The 14,876-nt window shown below is 39.8% G+C and overlaps 1 protein-coding gene across 2 annotated transcripts in view; it reads left to right on the top strand.

Annotated features, from left to right (window-relative positions):
- Window positions 1–14,876, top strand: part of Slc9a9 (solute carrier family 9 (sodium/hydrogen exchanger), member 9) — a 560,897-nt gene that overhangs the window by 384,389 nt on the left and 161,632 nt on the right. For both annotated transcript variants that reach the window (XR_003947936.1, NM_177909.5), the window contains exon 12: window positions 1,467–1,620. Coding sequence is in view for 1 of the 2 variants with exons in the window: in NM_177909.5 (NP_808577.3) it covers window positions 1,467–1,620 (154 nt within the window). In the remaining variant the exon portion in view is untranslated. The remainder of the gene's footprint in view (window positions 1–1,466; window positions 1,621–14,876) is intronic.

The raw sequence follows: 14,876 nt of genomic DNA on the forward strand, positions 1-14,876 counted from the left end.
CTACATGAATTGACACGGATAAATGCAATAAATGGAGAACTCAGAAACAGACGCACACAATGCAGGGAGCTGATTCTGGACAGAGGTTAAAAACAAACTAAGAGAAACAGTTGATGGAAAAAGTAGATGTCACCAGTGCAAAAGATAATCGCAACCCAAGCCTCTCGCTTGATATGAAACCTGCCTTAAGATGATGGTGGACTTGAATGTAAAGTTATCAATGATAATCTTTGGGAGCTGAGTTTATGCAGAGTCCTTAGAGTTGACTCCAAAAGCACAATTCACTTGAAAACTGACAAGTTTAATTTCATCACACCTAAAAAGATTGTTCTCCAAAACCTCAAAGATGAGACAAAGAAGCTGCAGGTTAGAAGGCAATATTTTTAAAACACTGCATCGGATAAAGGCCTGCTATGGACCATGTATAAAGAGCTCAGCACAGGGCAACTGGAAATTCCAGCAGTACAATTAAAAAGGAGGAAAAATACAAGAGCTGTTTCGTGTAGCAAAGTGTGCAGATAACAGTGTAACAAATTAAAAGTATTCAGTGCTTTTAGCCATTAGGAAAAGAAAATTCAAACTCTAGCAAATTACCATTCCATACCTATCACAATGGTTTAAACTAAAAAAAGTAACACCACCAAATATGTCAAGGATGTGGGAAATTTAGATGATTTTTATGTTGCTAGTTGGAGTGTAAAAAATGGTAATTTCTTTAAAAATGAAACATGCAGATACTATAGCATTCTGATCATATTCGGGAGCATTACCTCAGAAAGAAAAATTTGTTCACACAAAAACCTATATGCCAATTTAAACAGTCTTGGTTTAATCTCTAGTAACTGGGAAACTGTAGGTGTCCTTCAACTAAGCAACCAAGCCATGGGATAGCCATACCATGGATTAAGGCTCAAGGATGGAGATGAAAGACCACTGATCCAGTCAACAAACTTAAGATCTAGAAATTTGTGCTGGATAGACACAGTGACAAATTGTTCCACAGGGTCCATTGCTTCATGACATGCAGACATTAAAACAACTGTAAATGACAAAGTTGTGGAAATGGAGAACAGACTACTGGTGACTATGAGTTAAGGGGTGTGTGTGTGTGTGTGTGTGTGTGTGTGTGTGTGTGTGTGTGTAGCTATCCAGTGAGATTAAAAGAGAGCAGCTAGTGAGACTCCTGTTTGATTGGAGGGTATGTTCTATGTCTTAGCTATGCAGATAGGCATCAATATTCTGGCTAAGATGTCATGCTGTTTCGTTGCAAGATGTTATCGTTGGCAGAGACTAAGGAAAAGTATTTCTGCATATTATTTGTCAGAACTCCATGTGAATCTACAATCATCTCTGAATAAAAATATTAGCTAATAAAGAAGTTATATTAGCAGGTTGTAAAGATAAATATAGCAGAAGAGAATGAGTTCGTCTCGATATTCAGTCCCCGCTCTGGGTTTCTCTGGAAGGTTTGCGAGGTGCCATTGCCTTCGCCCTGGCCATCCGCAACACGGAATCTCAGCCCAAACAGATGATGTTCACCACCACACTGCTCCTTGTGTTCTTCACTGTCTGGGTGTTTGGAGGAGGAACGACCCCCATGCTGACGTGGCTTCAGATCAGGTATGTGACCCTACTAACACAATCCTTGAGAAGCATGACTGGCCTGCTAAACTTCTAATAAAGCTGACTTCCTTGAGAGTGCAGTGGTATATTTGTACCCCATCTGTCCCCAGCTTCCAAGTTCCAAGTGACCTTCCGTCTCAGGTGAAGCAATATGACCTACCGCACACTGAGCTGACTTTTCCAATAGGCTTAGAATGTTCTTTCTTTTCAAGCTGTCCTACAAATAGATTTATTCACCTGTGACTTTATCCATTCAACAGTATTAAAGTACAGTGCGTTACACTATGAGCCTTAAAAAAAATAAGATACAATTCTTGTCCTCAAGATAGCTACATTCTAGTTAAGGTTGTTAAAAGAAAAAGCAGCAAAACTAACAAGAAAGCAGATTTGCTTTGCTTTTTCACTCCTGGAACTGGGTCTTAAAATAGGAAAAAAAAAAAAACGCTTAACACACATTTGGTAAGAGAGCCATATGTTTTTCAAAGGGGATGCTGTAGATAGAAGCTATATACTTTCTCACAGAAAAGGAAGCCAAGGTTCCAGTCAGAACCCATCTAATAAGCAGCGCCTGCAGCTGGACGCTACAAATCTAGATTGTAGGGGTAACAGACAATTAGATAAAACCTGGTGCCAGTTTGGAAAATGGATAAATCTATTATAAAGTGTTTTTGTCTTTATTCAAATGTTTCTGTGGCCCACGTCCTCGTTTTAAGGTAATGGATTAAGCAAACATTTCATTTCTCACATGCGTACATCATAATGATTCTCTCCAGTTCCCACTCGTTCTCGAGGGCAAACTCATGCCCAATAGGAAAAGATCCTTCTAACTATACAGGGTTTCCAAAAGGATGCTTATTAACAAGGACTATGATTTCAGTACCTTTGCATGACATGTCCATTATAACAAGAATGAATAAATTATTCATGAAAACTTAAGTGACTATAACTATAAATACAAATGCTTTTGTTAAGCATTTTCAAGAATTTTCTACCCATTTGGCAAAGAAAAAGCAGAAGCAGGCCTCACATATTTAGTATAAGTAGGCTTATGTGTAAAGTAGGCCAAGTAGCTGTGTATTAAACCAAATTTCGGGGTAGAAGAGCTTATGGACTACTATGGGTATTACTGAACACACAAAAGTGCTTTGACTAAAGGTGAGCAGTGAGCACTTTGAAATGCTTGTTGAATTATTTTCTAGCCACATAAACGTGGTCTGCAATTTCTCTCACAGTGGTGGTTCCTGGAGGGTTCCTATTGATGGGCACACATGCTGCATTAAACTCTCAAGAGTTGGATCCCCCGCGAATCGTTAGTAAGACAGTGCTGTGTTCAGGTTTCTGGAAAATAAAATTCAGTAGGTTGGATCCCTGCATGGAAAAATGAGGCTTAGAAGGCAGAGCTTAGAGGAAGAGAATTTCCACAGAACTATCAAATACACTATCAAAGTATTCTGTGGAGGGCATCAGAGGTGTCCAATTTTCCTTCAAATAATCAAACATAATTTATTTTCTATGATTTCTTTTCTTACTCTCAAGTTATCCCCAAATTGGTAGCATATTTGGTTTGTAGCCAGCTCTTCTTCAGTGCTTTCCAGCGGCATCAGCTAACTTCCCATGAATGTCATAACTTACATGATCTCTGATGCCGAGTCGGCTGGGAAGAAAGAGGTATAATGGTGGATCCTCAGATGGACTAGGGCAAGTATCCAGACAGCAAGACAAGCATGCTAAAGAAAAAGTGAGCTATCAACACAGTATCCAGAATGAGGCACTCGGAGGCCAACTTTCCTAGAGCCCAGCTTCCAAAGGGCCCAGGTGACTCAGTACCAGATCTGGCCACTCTCCAGGAAGGGGAGGAGTATGGCTAGGGCCAGGACAGATGTAGAGAAAGGAAGTACCAGGGCTTCCATCACATGGTAAGGCCAGTGTTCTCGGCGGAAAACCTGAAACCAGGGCAGAAACCCCTGAAAGCCATCCTAAGAATATCAAAAGGAGAATACTGAAGGACGTAGAAGTGAAGATGTTTGGGAAGTTAGCTCAGCCAAATGGATTCAAGGCTATAAGAATGGTTAAAGGCCAGGACGGTAAAAGAGTCATATGCAGATTCACAGATGGAAGATGTCGATTGGCTTCAACTGTGCTATATGATCTTATCATGGGCTCTGCTCTCCTTTCCTGGTTGGTGATGGTGTTAAAGAAGTCATCAGGTCCATCTCAGCTTCTGAGTGCACAGTTGCCCATCTCCTACACACAGCTAGAGAGGGCCTGCTTACTCACAGGGCAAGCCATGTTTGCCAACATTCCTATCTGACTCTTTCCATAGAGCAACAGTATGTGAGTAAGTTGCAACTTTGATAAAAAGACAAAAGTGTGGAAGGCTGGGGGAGAGAATGCAAATATGACCTCACATGAAACCCACATTCTTGCTAGAATATGATTTGTTAACCTATTTTACATGGTCTGCCCTTTCTCAATTTCTTCTCTTAAACTATTTGGAAAATGCTTGGATTAGTTTTTCTTTTTAATCACTATAGGATTTTTTTCACTCAGTTACAAACTACCACAGTAAGAGGTAAGGAAAATGTTTTCTCTCAGGTAACACTTAGTAGCAATGTATTGGTTTGTCTTGGATAAACCTGACTCAAACACCAACGGTCATGCCATAGAGACCCAAATAAAGATCGTTACCTCTGAGGCAAGCTCATAAGTTGTCCTAGCATTGGTGCAAAGTTCTCATCTTAAAGAAATTTAATTTCTTTTTTAAAACATTAATAGTAAATATATACTTAATGTGGCAATTTGAAATAAATTGAGTGTTCGTTTCTTTTTAATTTTTAAAGGAAATGGATTCCTCCCATGTTGTTTTGGAGGTTTAGATGTAAGAAGAATTGCTTCTTGATGAGAGTCCAACTCTTCCCTCCTATGATGTACACAATCACCAGAGTGAGGGAACCCAGTGAACAGTTTCCAAGGACCCTCGGTGGGTAGGCAGGAAACAGGAGAGATGAAAGGTCCCAGGCTTTGCCACACAGGGGCCATAAAAGCATCACATAAACACCAAAGCCCAAGTGCCCAGCTCTGTGGAAGTGGCACCATATAATTAAGTCTGGGATGCTAATGCCATTCCTGGTTTAGGGTTGGCCATCTGCCTTCTCATGAATTTACACTAAACCACAGCTGGAGTCATAGCCTTGCAAATGCAGTGCAGAACTTGCCTCCCAGACAACACTAGAAACCACCCTGGCAAAATTACAATGACCTCTAATCATAGCCATCTTTGACTGAATAATCATTGCATGTTGGATATTAGATCATAAAATCCAGGCATGGAATCTCTCTGTCTCTGTCTTTAACCTATAAAATAAAGGTGAGGATGGTATCTACCTCTTAGCATGGGTAAAACTTGGCACTGTGACATCACCTTGGTGCTGCAGATCCACTGAGCTTAAAGGGAAGGCCCATACTTCCAAACGGTGCACACTGTTCCCACCTGCATGAAGAGAGCTCATTCTGTATGCCTACAGTCTACCTTGATTGATAGATCCTCTGTGGGGAAAAGAGGTATATTTTCATAACAAGGCAAGATTGTTAAAAGCAAGCTCAGAAAGTCCCTGCCTACAGGAAGGACTGGGCATGCTCACTTTTGTGGCAGGGATTCTTCATGCAGTTTTTCTTTAACCTGCAAGGGTTAAAGTTCAACAAGGCCAACCCTGCCTGGTCTTCCTCAGCTACAATCTAGAATTAGAGAAATTACAGGAATTTATTATCCTTCCCCATTCAAGCCAAGCCATCCCACCCTCTCTTCCCCAAATCAAGGAAACAAAATGATTGGCCCTAGCCTGTGTCCATTGCAGGGCAAATAACTTTTAGATAGTTTGACTCATCCAGTGTTGGCATTTTAGGTATATTTAAAATTGATTCTTAGGTTTTGGCCCAAAGCCATGTACAAATGCTTTCTTTATCACTTTTGCCCACTGACTACGAAGTTCTGTGATAACAATTGCCATTAGAATGTAGAGATAGAGTGCTGCCCTTAGTATATATATATATATATATATATATATATATATATATATATATAATTGTAATCTAATTGTAGCCATCTTTGACTGAATAACCATTAGTGTTAGTATATATATATATATATATATATATACTAACACACAGAATTTCCTATATTACTGAGGTAAGGAAACACCAATTTAATACAGTGGAGAAATGCTTATAATAAGTTCACTTAATATTTATCTATTTGGTTTCCTCCCTAGCACCAACGTTCCCAAGCATGCTAACAATTTCCTTCACAGGAAGATTAATGCAGTGAATAGTGTGTGTGTGTGTGTGTGTGTGTTGATATTCATACAGAGAAACTTTGAAAGTGTGAGTCCTTCCCTGCCTCAATCTCTTTAAAGTGTGGACTAAAAGCTCTAAATTCACTTTTGCAGGTCTTCATTTTTCTTATCTATAAAATGAGGGTGATAACAAGAACACCTCTTTAGAGTTTATGAGCATTAGGTATAAAGTATACAAAGAATGTAAAGCATGTAACAAGTGCCCAACAAGCATGCCTGTAAACTCAAACTTCTTAGCCACATACTTACTGCTTATTATGAAATACACAAACACAGTAATATTAATTAAGTACATTCGTGAAAGCTTGCTTTCATGGAGAACAGAAAGACGTGGTCTCTGGAGAGTTTACTTCATTTTGTCCTGTAACTAGACTCATCAATTTTAGAGACAACCACTACTTATGCATTCAAGATGATAAATCTCATTAAAATCCCCACAAAACTATTTCAGTTATCCAACAGCTCAAAAGGAGTCTTTCAGGAATATGCTTCAATTCCCATCTTCAGATAATAATCCTTGCTTGTGAATTTTTCAAATATCCAACCTATGTCATTTCATCAATTTATATTTTATGTTTATGTCTTGTATTGATTTTTAAACTAGCTTATACATTTTATATCAAGTTATTTCAATCAACAGACCTGAGAAATATGTTGTCTCCTGAGACATGGACAACTAGTTCACTCACTGAAATAGAATCATACTTTCTGTTTCTCACCCACTACTCCCTTCTAGAAAGGATTTTTAACTTTCTGTAGATTCTTCTATAATGACTTCTAAATCTATGTATTTATTGCTAACATCAATCTAATTTGACATATTAATTATAGATGTTGGGTAACTAGAGCAATCTACTGCTGACCTAAAAGAACAGCATGTTTATAACCAATGTTATGAGTTAGCTGCTCCTAAATTTGTTCACCATCTGGGCGCTTTACTGTGCTGTGCTTATATATACATCATCTTCCCAGTTCCAGAGATACATTTTTCACCTCCACAGCCTCCAGTCACCCTCCCCAATCCTGCTCTTATTTATTTTCTCTTAACACCGGCATCACCCATGCATTAGTACTAAGTTTACCAAAACAACCATAATCTGCTCTGTGGAAGGCGATGCGTTTGGCTGTTAGCACCACCCAAAACAGTTGCCTTCTTTTAAGTAACAGACATATATTTAGGTGAAATATGAAGTTTAGCAAAAGTGATTTAACTGCAGTGTGTGGAATTTGTTACTCCAGGGTGAAGAGGAACCCCCAGTCCTTGCTGAAACAGAGCATTCATCCTTATCCCCCATGTCTCCCAGTAACTCAAAGCCCTTGACCCAATGCAAGTAGCAATTGTGTGACAACTCTAAAAGCAAATGGTAGGAAGCATCCTAGAAGCCCATTAATGGAAGAACGGATAAAGAAAACACGATGAAATTTTATTCTACCATAAGAATGAAATCTTGGCTTTTGTAGGAATTTACATGGAAGTGGAAGAAAAAATTCAGAAGTAGAATAAATACCACACTTTGTGTCTCATATGCAAATTTGTGAGTATGAGTGTGTGTGTGTGTGTGTGTGTGTGTGTGTTGTGTATGCTATGAAAGAAGAAGAATCATGAGAGGGAAGGGAGGAGAGAAACAAGGTGGTCATGACATACTTGATATGAAAGCAGGTAAAAATGGAAGAGCAGCAGGAGGCGGCCAGGAAGGACAGGGAGGGCAGTGTGGAAGAGGAGTGGACAGACAGTACTTCACACATGCGTGAGAATACTGTATTGAAACTTATTGCTTTTTGTATCCTAACTTTAAAAATGAATAGCCAAAAGAGAAAGAAGACAAAGAAAATGATAATAGATTAGGAGTAATCCAACTCTTGGGCCAGGAGTGGGGTTTCATTCTTGCTCTTCTGTCTGAGTCTCTTGCATTGGGACCAAAGGTGCCAAAGAACTATTTTTTGCTTCTTGTAGTGAAACTGCAGGTCAAAAGAGCAAGGAAGGAAGGAGAGAAGGGAGGCAGGCTGGGATGCAGAGGGAGGGAGAGAGGAAGGCAGGCAGGTAGGCACCTTATCTGATCTTAGATGACCATGATCATGACCATGACCATGACCATGATCATAGCTCTAACAAAAGATACACAAAATGCTATTATGACTGTACTCCAAGAAGTAAAAGCAAACAAGATACTATCAGAAGATACGCAAAATCCCTGAAAGGGACAGTGATGCTCTGGCCATAAGGGACAATAATCCTGTTGCAATTTTTTCCCTCTCCTGCTCCCTCACCAGTTATCCTTGAGAGCAGGTGCAATATTATGGAGAAGGCACAGGAAATTCACAGTAGTGGAGGGGCACTAAAGACTTTCATTCTTAGGGAGCAAGGGAAAGACCTTGGGGGCAGCTACAACATGGGAAGACAATTATGGCTGGAAGAGAGTCAAGCAGATGGCTCTGTGAAGTGTGTATTAACTCTGGGATCACTCTCAAGCTGCATGGGTTTAGCTAACCCTGAATAACACACCACAGCACTGAGAAATAAACTGCATAGCAGAGCCTGAGTCAGACAGCACTGGACGGCACACATGTCAGGCAGAGCTGAGTAGTGCTGCAAAGACTTTGTATTGGAACCAACAGAGGAACCCCAGGCAACACAAGACAGGCAAAAATTAGTGCCCTGGACCTAGACTTGCCAAACAACTCCCTCCACCATGAAAATAATGAATATTATTTCATAGGAGAATCTGATCAAGCCATTTCACATAATATTCAGATTTTCTAAGAGGAGCTCATAATTACTCAGTGTGTGAAGAATTAGGAAAAAATATGTATCACTAATGAAAAAATAATAGAAGCTAACCTGAAGATGACAGGGATGTTGGAATTCAGAGAATAATACTTTATGTTATAATGCTATTATGACTCTACTCCAAGAAGTAAAAGCAAACATATACACATATAGCACATGCACACACACACACACACACACACTTACATACACATACATACATATACATACATATACATACACAGACAAAATAGTAATAGAAAATACAACAGAAACAAATAAAATCAACAAGAAGATTAAATTGTGAAATGGAGATAAATGAGGCTTTTAGAACTTAAAAGTGATGTCTAAAATAAAGAATACACTGGATTCCTGGACTGCTATTACATAGACTCCCTTCCCTATCTGTTCTCATGAGAATTGGGTGTGTCCTACCTCTGAATCTGTCAAAAGTTTCTCTGATTCACCACTTTGTTTGCCACTCAATTACACATCACTTTCAAACATGGCTGACTCCTTCTATAAACTAATTTTACCTTAAACGCATGTACTAAGGGTGTATCTGTATTCCAGCCAGAGGATTAAAGGTGTGAGGCCTGTCTGTATTCCAGCTGGATCACACAAATGTAGATCTTTGGATGTGATCCCTTGCTAAAGCAGCCATGTTGCTGGATTAAAATTCCTCTACACATTCACCCAGAAAGCACTGAGAAGAACATAAAAACAGCATAAACAAAAGCTAAGTGACACTACTATACATCCAAACCCAAATGCATTAGTTATTGCAACAACTAATGAAATAAATTGTCAGTGAGTGAAAACTGTGAATAAAAAGAATCAACAATGTGATGCCAATAAGAGACATACTTGACTTAAGACATAGGTGTGATATAGGCCAGCTAAACATAAGAGAATTAGAAATGCATTACCAAGCATACACCCAGATGAGGTCTTGCACATAATAGTCTTCTAAGCAAGGATATTTCTCTGGTTGAAATAAAAAAAGAAGGTTATGTAATGATGAGAGAATCAGTTTACTCAGACAGTGTGACTATATAAAATGAGCACACAGCTAACAGCATTGCTTTCCAAGACAAGACAAGTTTGGCAGATCCCAAAAGAGAGATGGGCAAATTCACACTCAGAACAGAGGACTTCATAGCTCTCTCTCTCTCAACAACTGAGAAACAAGCAGGCAGAAAAAAGAAAAACCAAAATAAAAAACAAACAAACAAAACAAAAGTTCAGGAGACATCAACAACAACAAGGTGGGTGTCTTAGTTAGGGTTTTACTGCTATGAGCAGACACCACAACCAAGGCAACTCTTATAAGGACAACATTTAACTGGGGCTGATTTATCAGCTCAGAGATTCAGTCCACTATCATCAAGGCTGGACCATGGCCATGCCCAGGCAGGCATGGTGCAGGAAGAGCTGAGAGTTCTACATCCTCATCTGAAGGCTGCTAGGAGAAGATTGGCTCTCCCGTGATTAGGAGAAGGGTCTTAAATCCCATGTTCACAGTGACACACTTCCTCCAACCAGGCCACACCTCTAAATAGTGCCACTCCCTGGGCCAAACATATTCAAACCACCACAGTGTCTTTACCTACTGTAAGCCCTCTGGTTCCTTAAGTCATTTTTCACATAGATCTCTTCTCTGTGACATGTGGTATGTAAAATTGCTGTTTGGTAAATGAAGAGAGAGTCAAGTGTTAGTAAAGTTGCAGAGTTTAACCTAATAGTAAAAGAAATATGAACATGCATATATACTTTTCACCTACTTTTTCCTTTTGTTAATAATCCCTCTGTAAATATATAAACAGTTACTATATCTCTATGTAAACCATCTTTTTGTCGTACTGTTTTGCACATTTTAGGCAAGCACTCTACCCCTGACTGACAGCCCCCACCTCAAGACACATTAAATGTATTCTTCTTGTTTTGCTGATCTGTTTGAATATTGGGACGGACATCATATCCTTATCTAATGCTGAAGCATGCATCTTAAAGGATAAAACCATTCTATTAAGTATCCAAAATACAAGTGTAAAAAGCATTACAACAACATTATCAGTACATGTTCAAATGCTCCTGTTATTACAAAACTGTTTTATAGGTATTTTTAAATTCAGGATTGACTCAAGGTAATATATTGTATTTGAGCCTGACTCTTTTTTTCTCCATGATATTGATTTTTATAGAAGAAACCAGGTCAGCTGTTTTATATGCTTGTCCACATTCTGGACTTGTTTCCTCGTGGTGTCAATTAATATACTCTTTCCTATATTGAATTTCTTATAAATGAGAAATTAGGTCAAACTTTGAAATCAGGTTGAGTCCTTTTTTTTTTCCCAAGGATACCCATTGTTGATATTTTGTGCTTAATAGTGTGCATTGCTTTGACTGTGCGTTGTAGGGCCTTGCCCTGAATGCTCCATCAGGATGCTTATTGTCACAATGCTGAGTTTATTCCTATAGGACAATGGTAACACGTGTTACAAGGGTACATTCTTTTATTTTATAGTTTACTTTCAATCTGTGGGGCAATAATTGGGTACCACATAATTATCCTCTTCCCAACACTCTTGACCTCTCCAGTTTAACATCCCACTGGTAATACATGTTCAGTTAAACTCTCATATTTTGGATGATTCAGTTTAATTTGCTCTTGATATCTAATTTTTGTATGTGTGTACATGTGTGTTAGTGTGTAGACTGGAATTGTCCCTTAGGCATCTTCTACCATTTTTATTTTGATAGAGCCTTTCAGCACTGCTGGAGTTCACCTGCTAGGTTAACCTGGCTGGCCAGTGAGGCCCTGGGATCTGCCTGTCTCCTTCTCTCCAACTCTGGGGTTTCAAAGATGTATCATACTCCCCAGCTTTTTAACACTGCTCCCAGGGACTAAGCTCAGGTCCTCCTCCCTGCATAGCAAACATTTATGTCATGTTACATGTTACGTCATGTTATGCCATCTTCCCAGCCATTGATACATAATTCCTAGACAGTTCCTTTCTTGCTAAATGATTATCTTTCCAATAACCTTTTAAATTTTCTGAGGGCTTTTTGGTTTTTTGTTTGTTTCATTGGTTGTTGTTATTGTTGTTGTTGTTATTGTTCCTTTTGGTCATTGTCCCAGCCTGGTTCTTTTGTCTGGTTTTGAGACAGTTTTCTATACTCTAGGCTGGCTTTGAACTTCATCTTTCTTATCAATGCTGAGGAGAAAGCTGTGTAGCAGCATGCTTGACAAACTTAATTGCTTTGCCTCAGGGATGGGGATCGAACCCAGGACCTTGGGCATGCTAGGCAAGTGCTCTAGCACTGAGTGACACCTCTACCACCTCCACCATGACTTTCTCTTTAAATATATGATGCTTTTCTTTGTGACCAGGAACAAATATATGCTTTCTAGGCACAAGAAAAATGCATATTTGATATTTTAAGGACTAAAGTTCTTTGTGTATGCACTGGGTATCTTAACTACAATTCAATGAAATTCCCAATATTGTTATCTTTGGTTTCCTAAGTGAGTCAGAATACAAAAGGTATACATCAAATTATATTTTCTGTGGCTAAAGTCCTTTTTAAATATTTGTTATGATCTTATAAGGTGCCACGTATTGAGACATGCATCTGGCTGCTGCTTGGGAGGTGTGTCTTTTTATGATAAACATCTCCCCTGCATCATATTTGCTTCATCCATTTTGCTCACACAGAAATCAAACAAAGTGGTCCCATCTCCCTTTTATGTTAATGCCCCATGCTCATCTGCAGTTCTGAAAATGTGGGATTATGAAGTGCACAAGCAATGGGGAACGTGCCCAGGCAGTGGGGGCTCCCCCTCCTATTCCTTTTGTTTGGTTCAGTAAGCAGTGAATAGATTCTAGCCTGGGTAGATTGCAGCATCTTCATCAACACCATTAAATTCTCCAGGATCTCCAACTTCTCACCAGAAAAATAAAGCCTTGTTTTTTAACCAGTTACAACCTTTTACCTGGTAATGCACATTTTAATTCTAAATGGAGCTGCTTACGAAAAAAATTACAGAGTGAAAACCCAAGGGATTATATTAAAATGTCCATTTTCCATCTAGCCCTAAAGATCAATCCCATAGTCAAAATACAGGATTCTAACTGGAGTTATTAAAAATAGTACTCAGGTTTACACTTAGCTTCACAAGGAGGAAATTGCCATGGACAGAGAACTGTCTATTAGAGGCAAAATATGACTTAATGACGATTTCATTGTACTCAGGGCAACTGTCTGGCTTGGAAAAATGCCAGAGGAATGTACTGAAGACTAATTCCTCCTCCTCCTCCTCCTCCTCCTCCTCCTCCTCCTCCTCCTCCTCCTCTTCCTAAACTCTGTTCGGTGCTAGGATTATTGCAGTGTAGATTACAACTAGCATTAATGTAGCTGCTCCCATGTTTGTAGATGGTGATCCCAAGTGTCCCTGGCCATCTCTCCTCTCTCAGCAGCCCTGGCTACATTTATTTTCTGTAGGACTCAGTCTGAACATCAGGGTCTCCACCGTCTCCTCAAGCCCTTTCCTCCCTCCTCTCTCAGATGTAGTCTGCTAGCACAAGGCCACGGCAGACAAACCATGTTCTCTACTAAACACACAGGGCAGTGCTAAGGGAGGGCTTGGTGGACCCATTGGGAAGGCTGCCACAGACTGCTCATGGTTTCTACTGTCCTCTCAGGCTGCTCTGCCTTCTGACTTTATGTCCTTATGGGCTACAGTTTATTCTGACCTAGCTATTGAAGCAATCCCACTCTTCTCTCTCTTCTTTTAATTCTCCCTCATCAGGAGCCTGCTTTTTTATACAGTCCTTTTGCCACTTTAATAGGATTCTCAGAGAGTTGAAGATTATTGCTCAGAACAGTAAACTTAATTCTATGTTTTATTAGCCAACTCCAAGCATTTGATCAAGTGTTTAAATTTTGTGCACACTAAAATAATGTTTATCGCCTAAAATTAGAAATAGAATATTATTTAAAAATAACATTTGCCTGGTTCATTTCACATGAAGGTAATTGTGGTTAAAATTTTAGTCTATTTTTCTAAAAATTAATTGCTTTAAATGCTTCTCTTAACAAGAAATTCTTTTTAACATTCACAGATTTTTTTTTATGTGTATGAGTGTGTTTGCCTATATGTATATCTGTGCATCACATGAGGACACCAGAGAGGATGCAGGGCCCCCTAGATGTGGAATCACAGATGGTTGTGAGGCAGCATGTGAGTACTGAGAGCCAAACCCAGGTCATTTCAGAAAAGAGCAAATCCTCTTGGGCATGGGGCCACCTCTCTAGAGTCCACAACCTATTTAAACTGGTCCAGGATTAGGTCATGTTCTTGAAGATGAGTAACAGTATTTTAGAGTTCCATCCTGATCCCAGAAGCTCATTTCTCAGCTGTCTGCAGGAGGAATCGGTTTTCCTCTTGCAGTAGAATATCTTGATGGGCTCTGTGCTGATCATGTTGCCTTTGTTAACACTTGAGTCTGATGAGTTCCAGACTCTTCCAGACTTGGTGTCTTCTACGGGACAGGTGCATAGATTTCGTCACCCTTCACTGAAGCTACAGCTAGCAAGTGGAACATGCTGCACTTATAACCCAGACCTGTGGCATCTTCTGTCCTTCCTGCTTCATTCCCAGGACCTGTGACTAGTCATTGCAATCCTTTCCTGGCATCTCCAGTCTAGTCCCCATCTTACTCACGGGACATTTATCTCCTAAGGGTGCAGTGTTGCATCACAAATGCCAATTCCCACCCCAGCCCTCTGCCATCTCCATTCACACTGTGGTAGTTAAGATCGACTGCCTCCTTACTGGATCTAGACTTACTTAAGAGACAAGCCATTGGGCATGTGTGATGATTTGTTTGACTAACAATGTTAACTTGACACAAACCAGAGTCATTAGGGAAGTGAGACTCTCAGCTATCATATTGGCCAATAGGCAAGCCTGTTGGGCATAATCTTAACTAATGATTGCTTTGGAGGGGGGCCAGCCCACTGTGGGTGGTGCCATGTGCTGGTGGTGGTCCTGGATTCTATCAGAAAGCAGGCCAAGCAAGCCATAAGGAGCAATCCAGTGAGCAGCACCCATCCCTGGCTTCTGCTTC

Source organism: Mus musculus, chromosome 9 (genome assembly GCF_000001635.26).
Source record: "Mus musculus strain C57BL/6J chromosome 9, GRCm38.p6 C57BL/6J".
In the NCBI taxonomy this organism is placed as follows: Eukaryota; Metazoa; Chordata; class Mammalia; order Rodentia; family Muridae; genus Mus; species Mus musculus.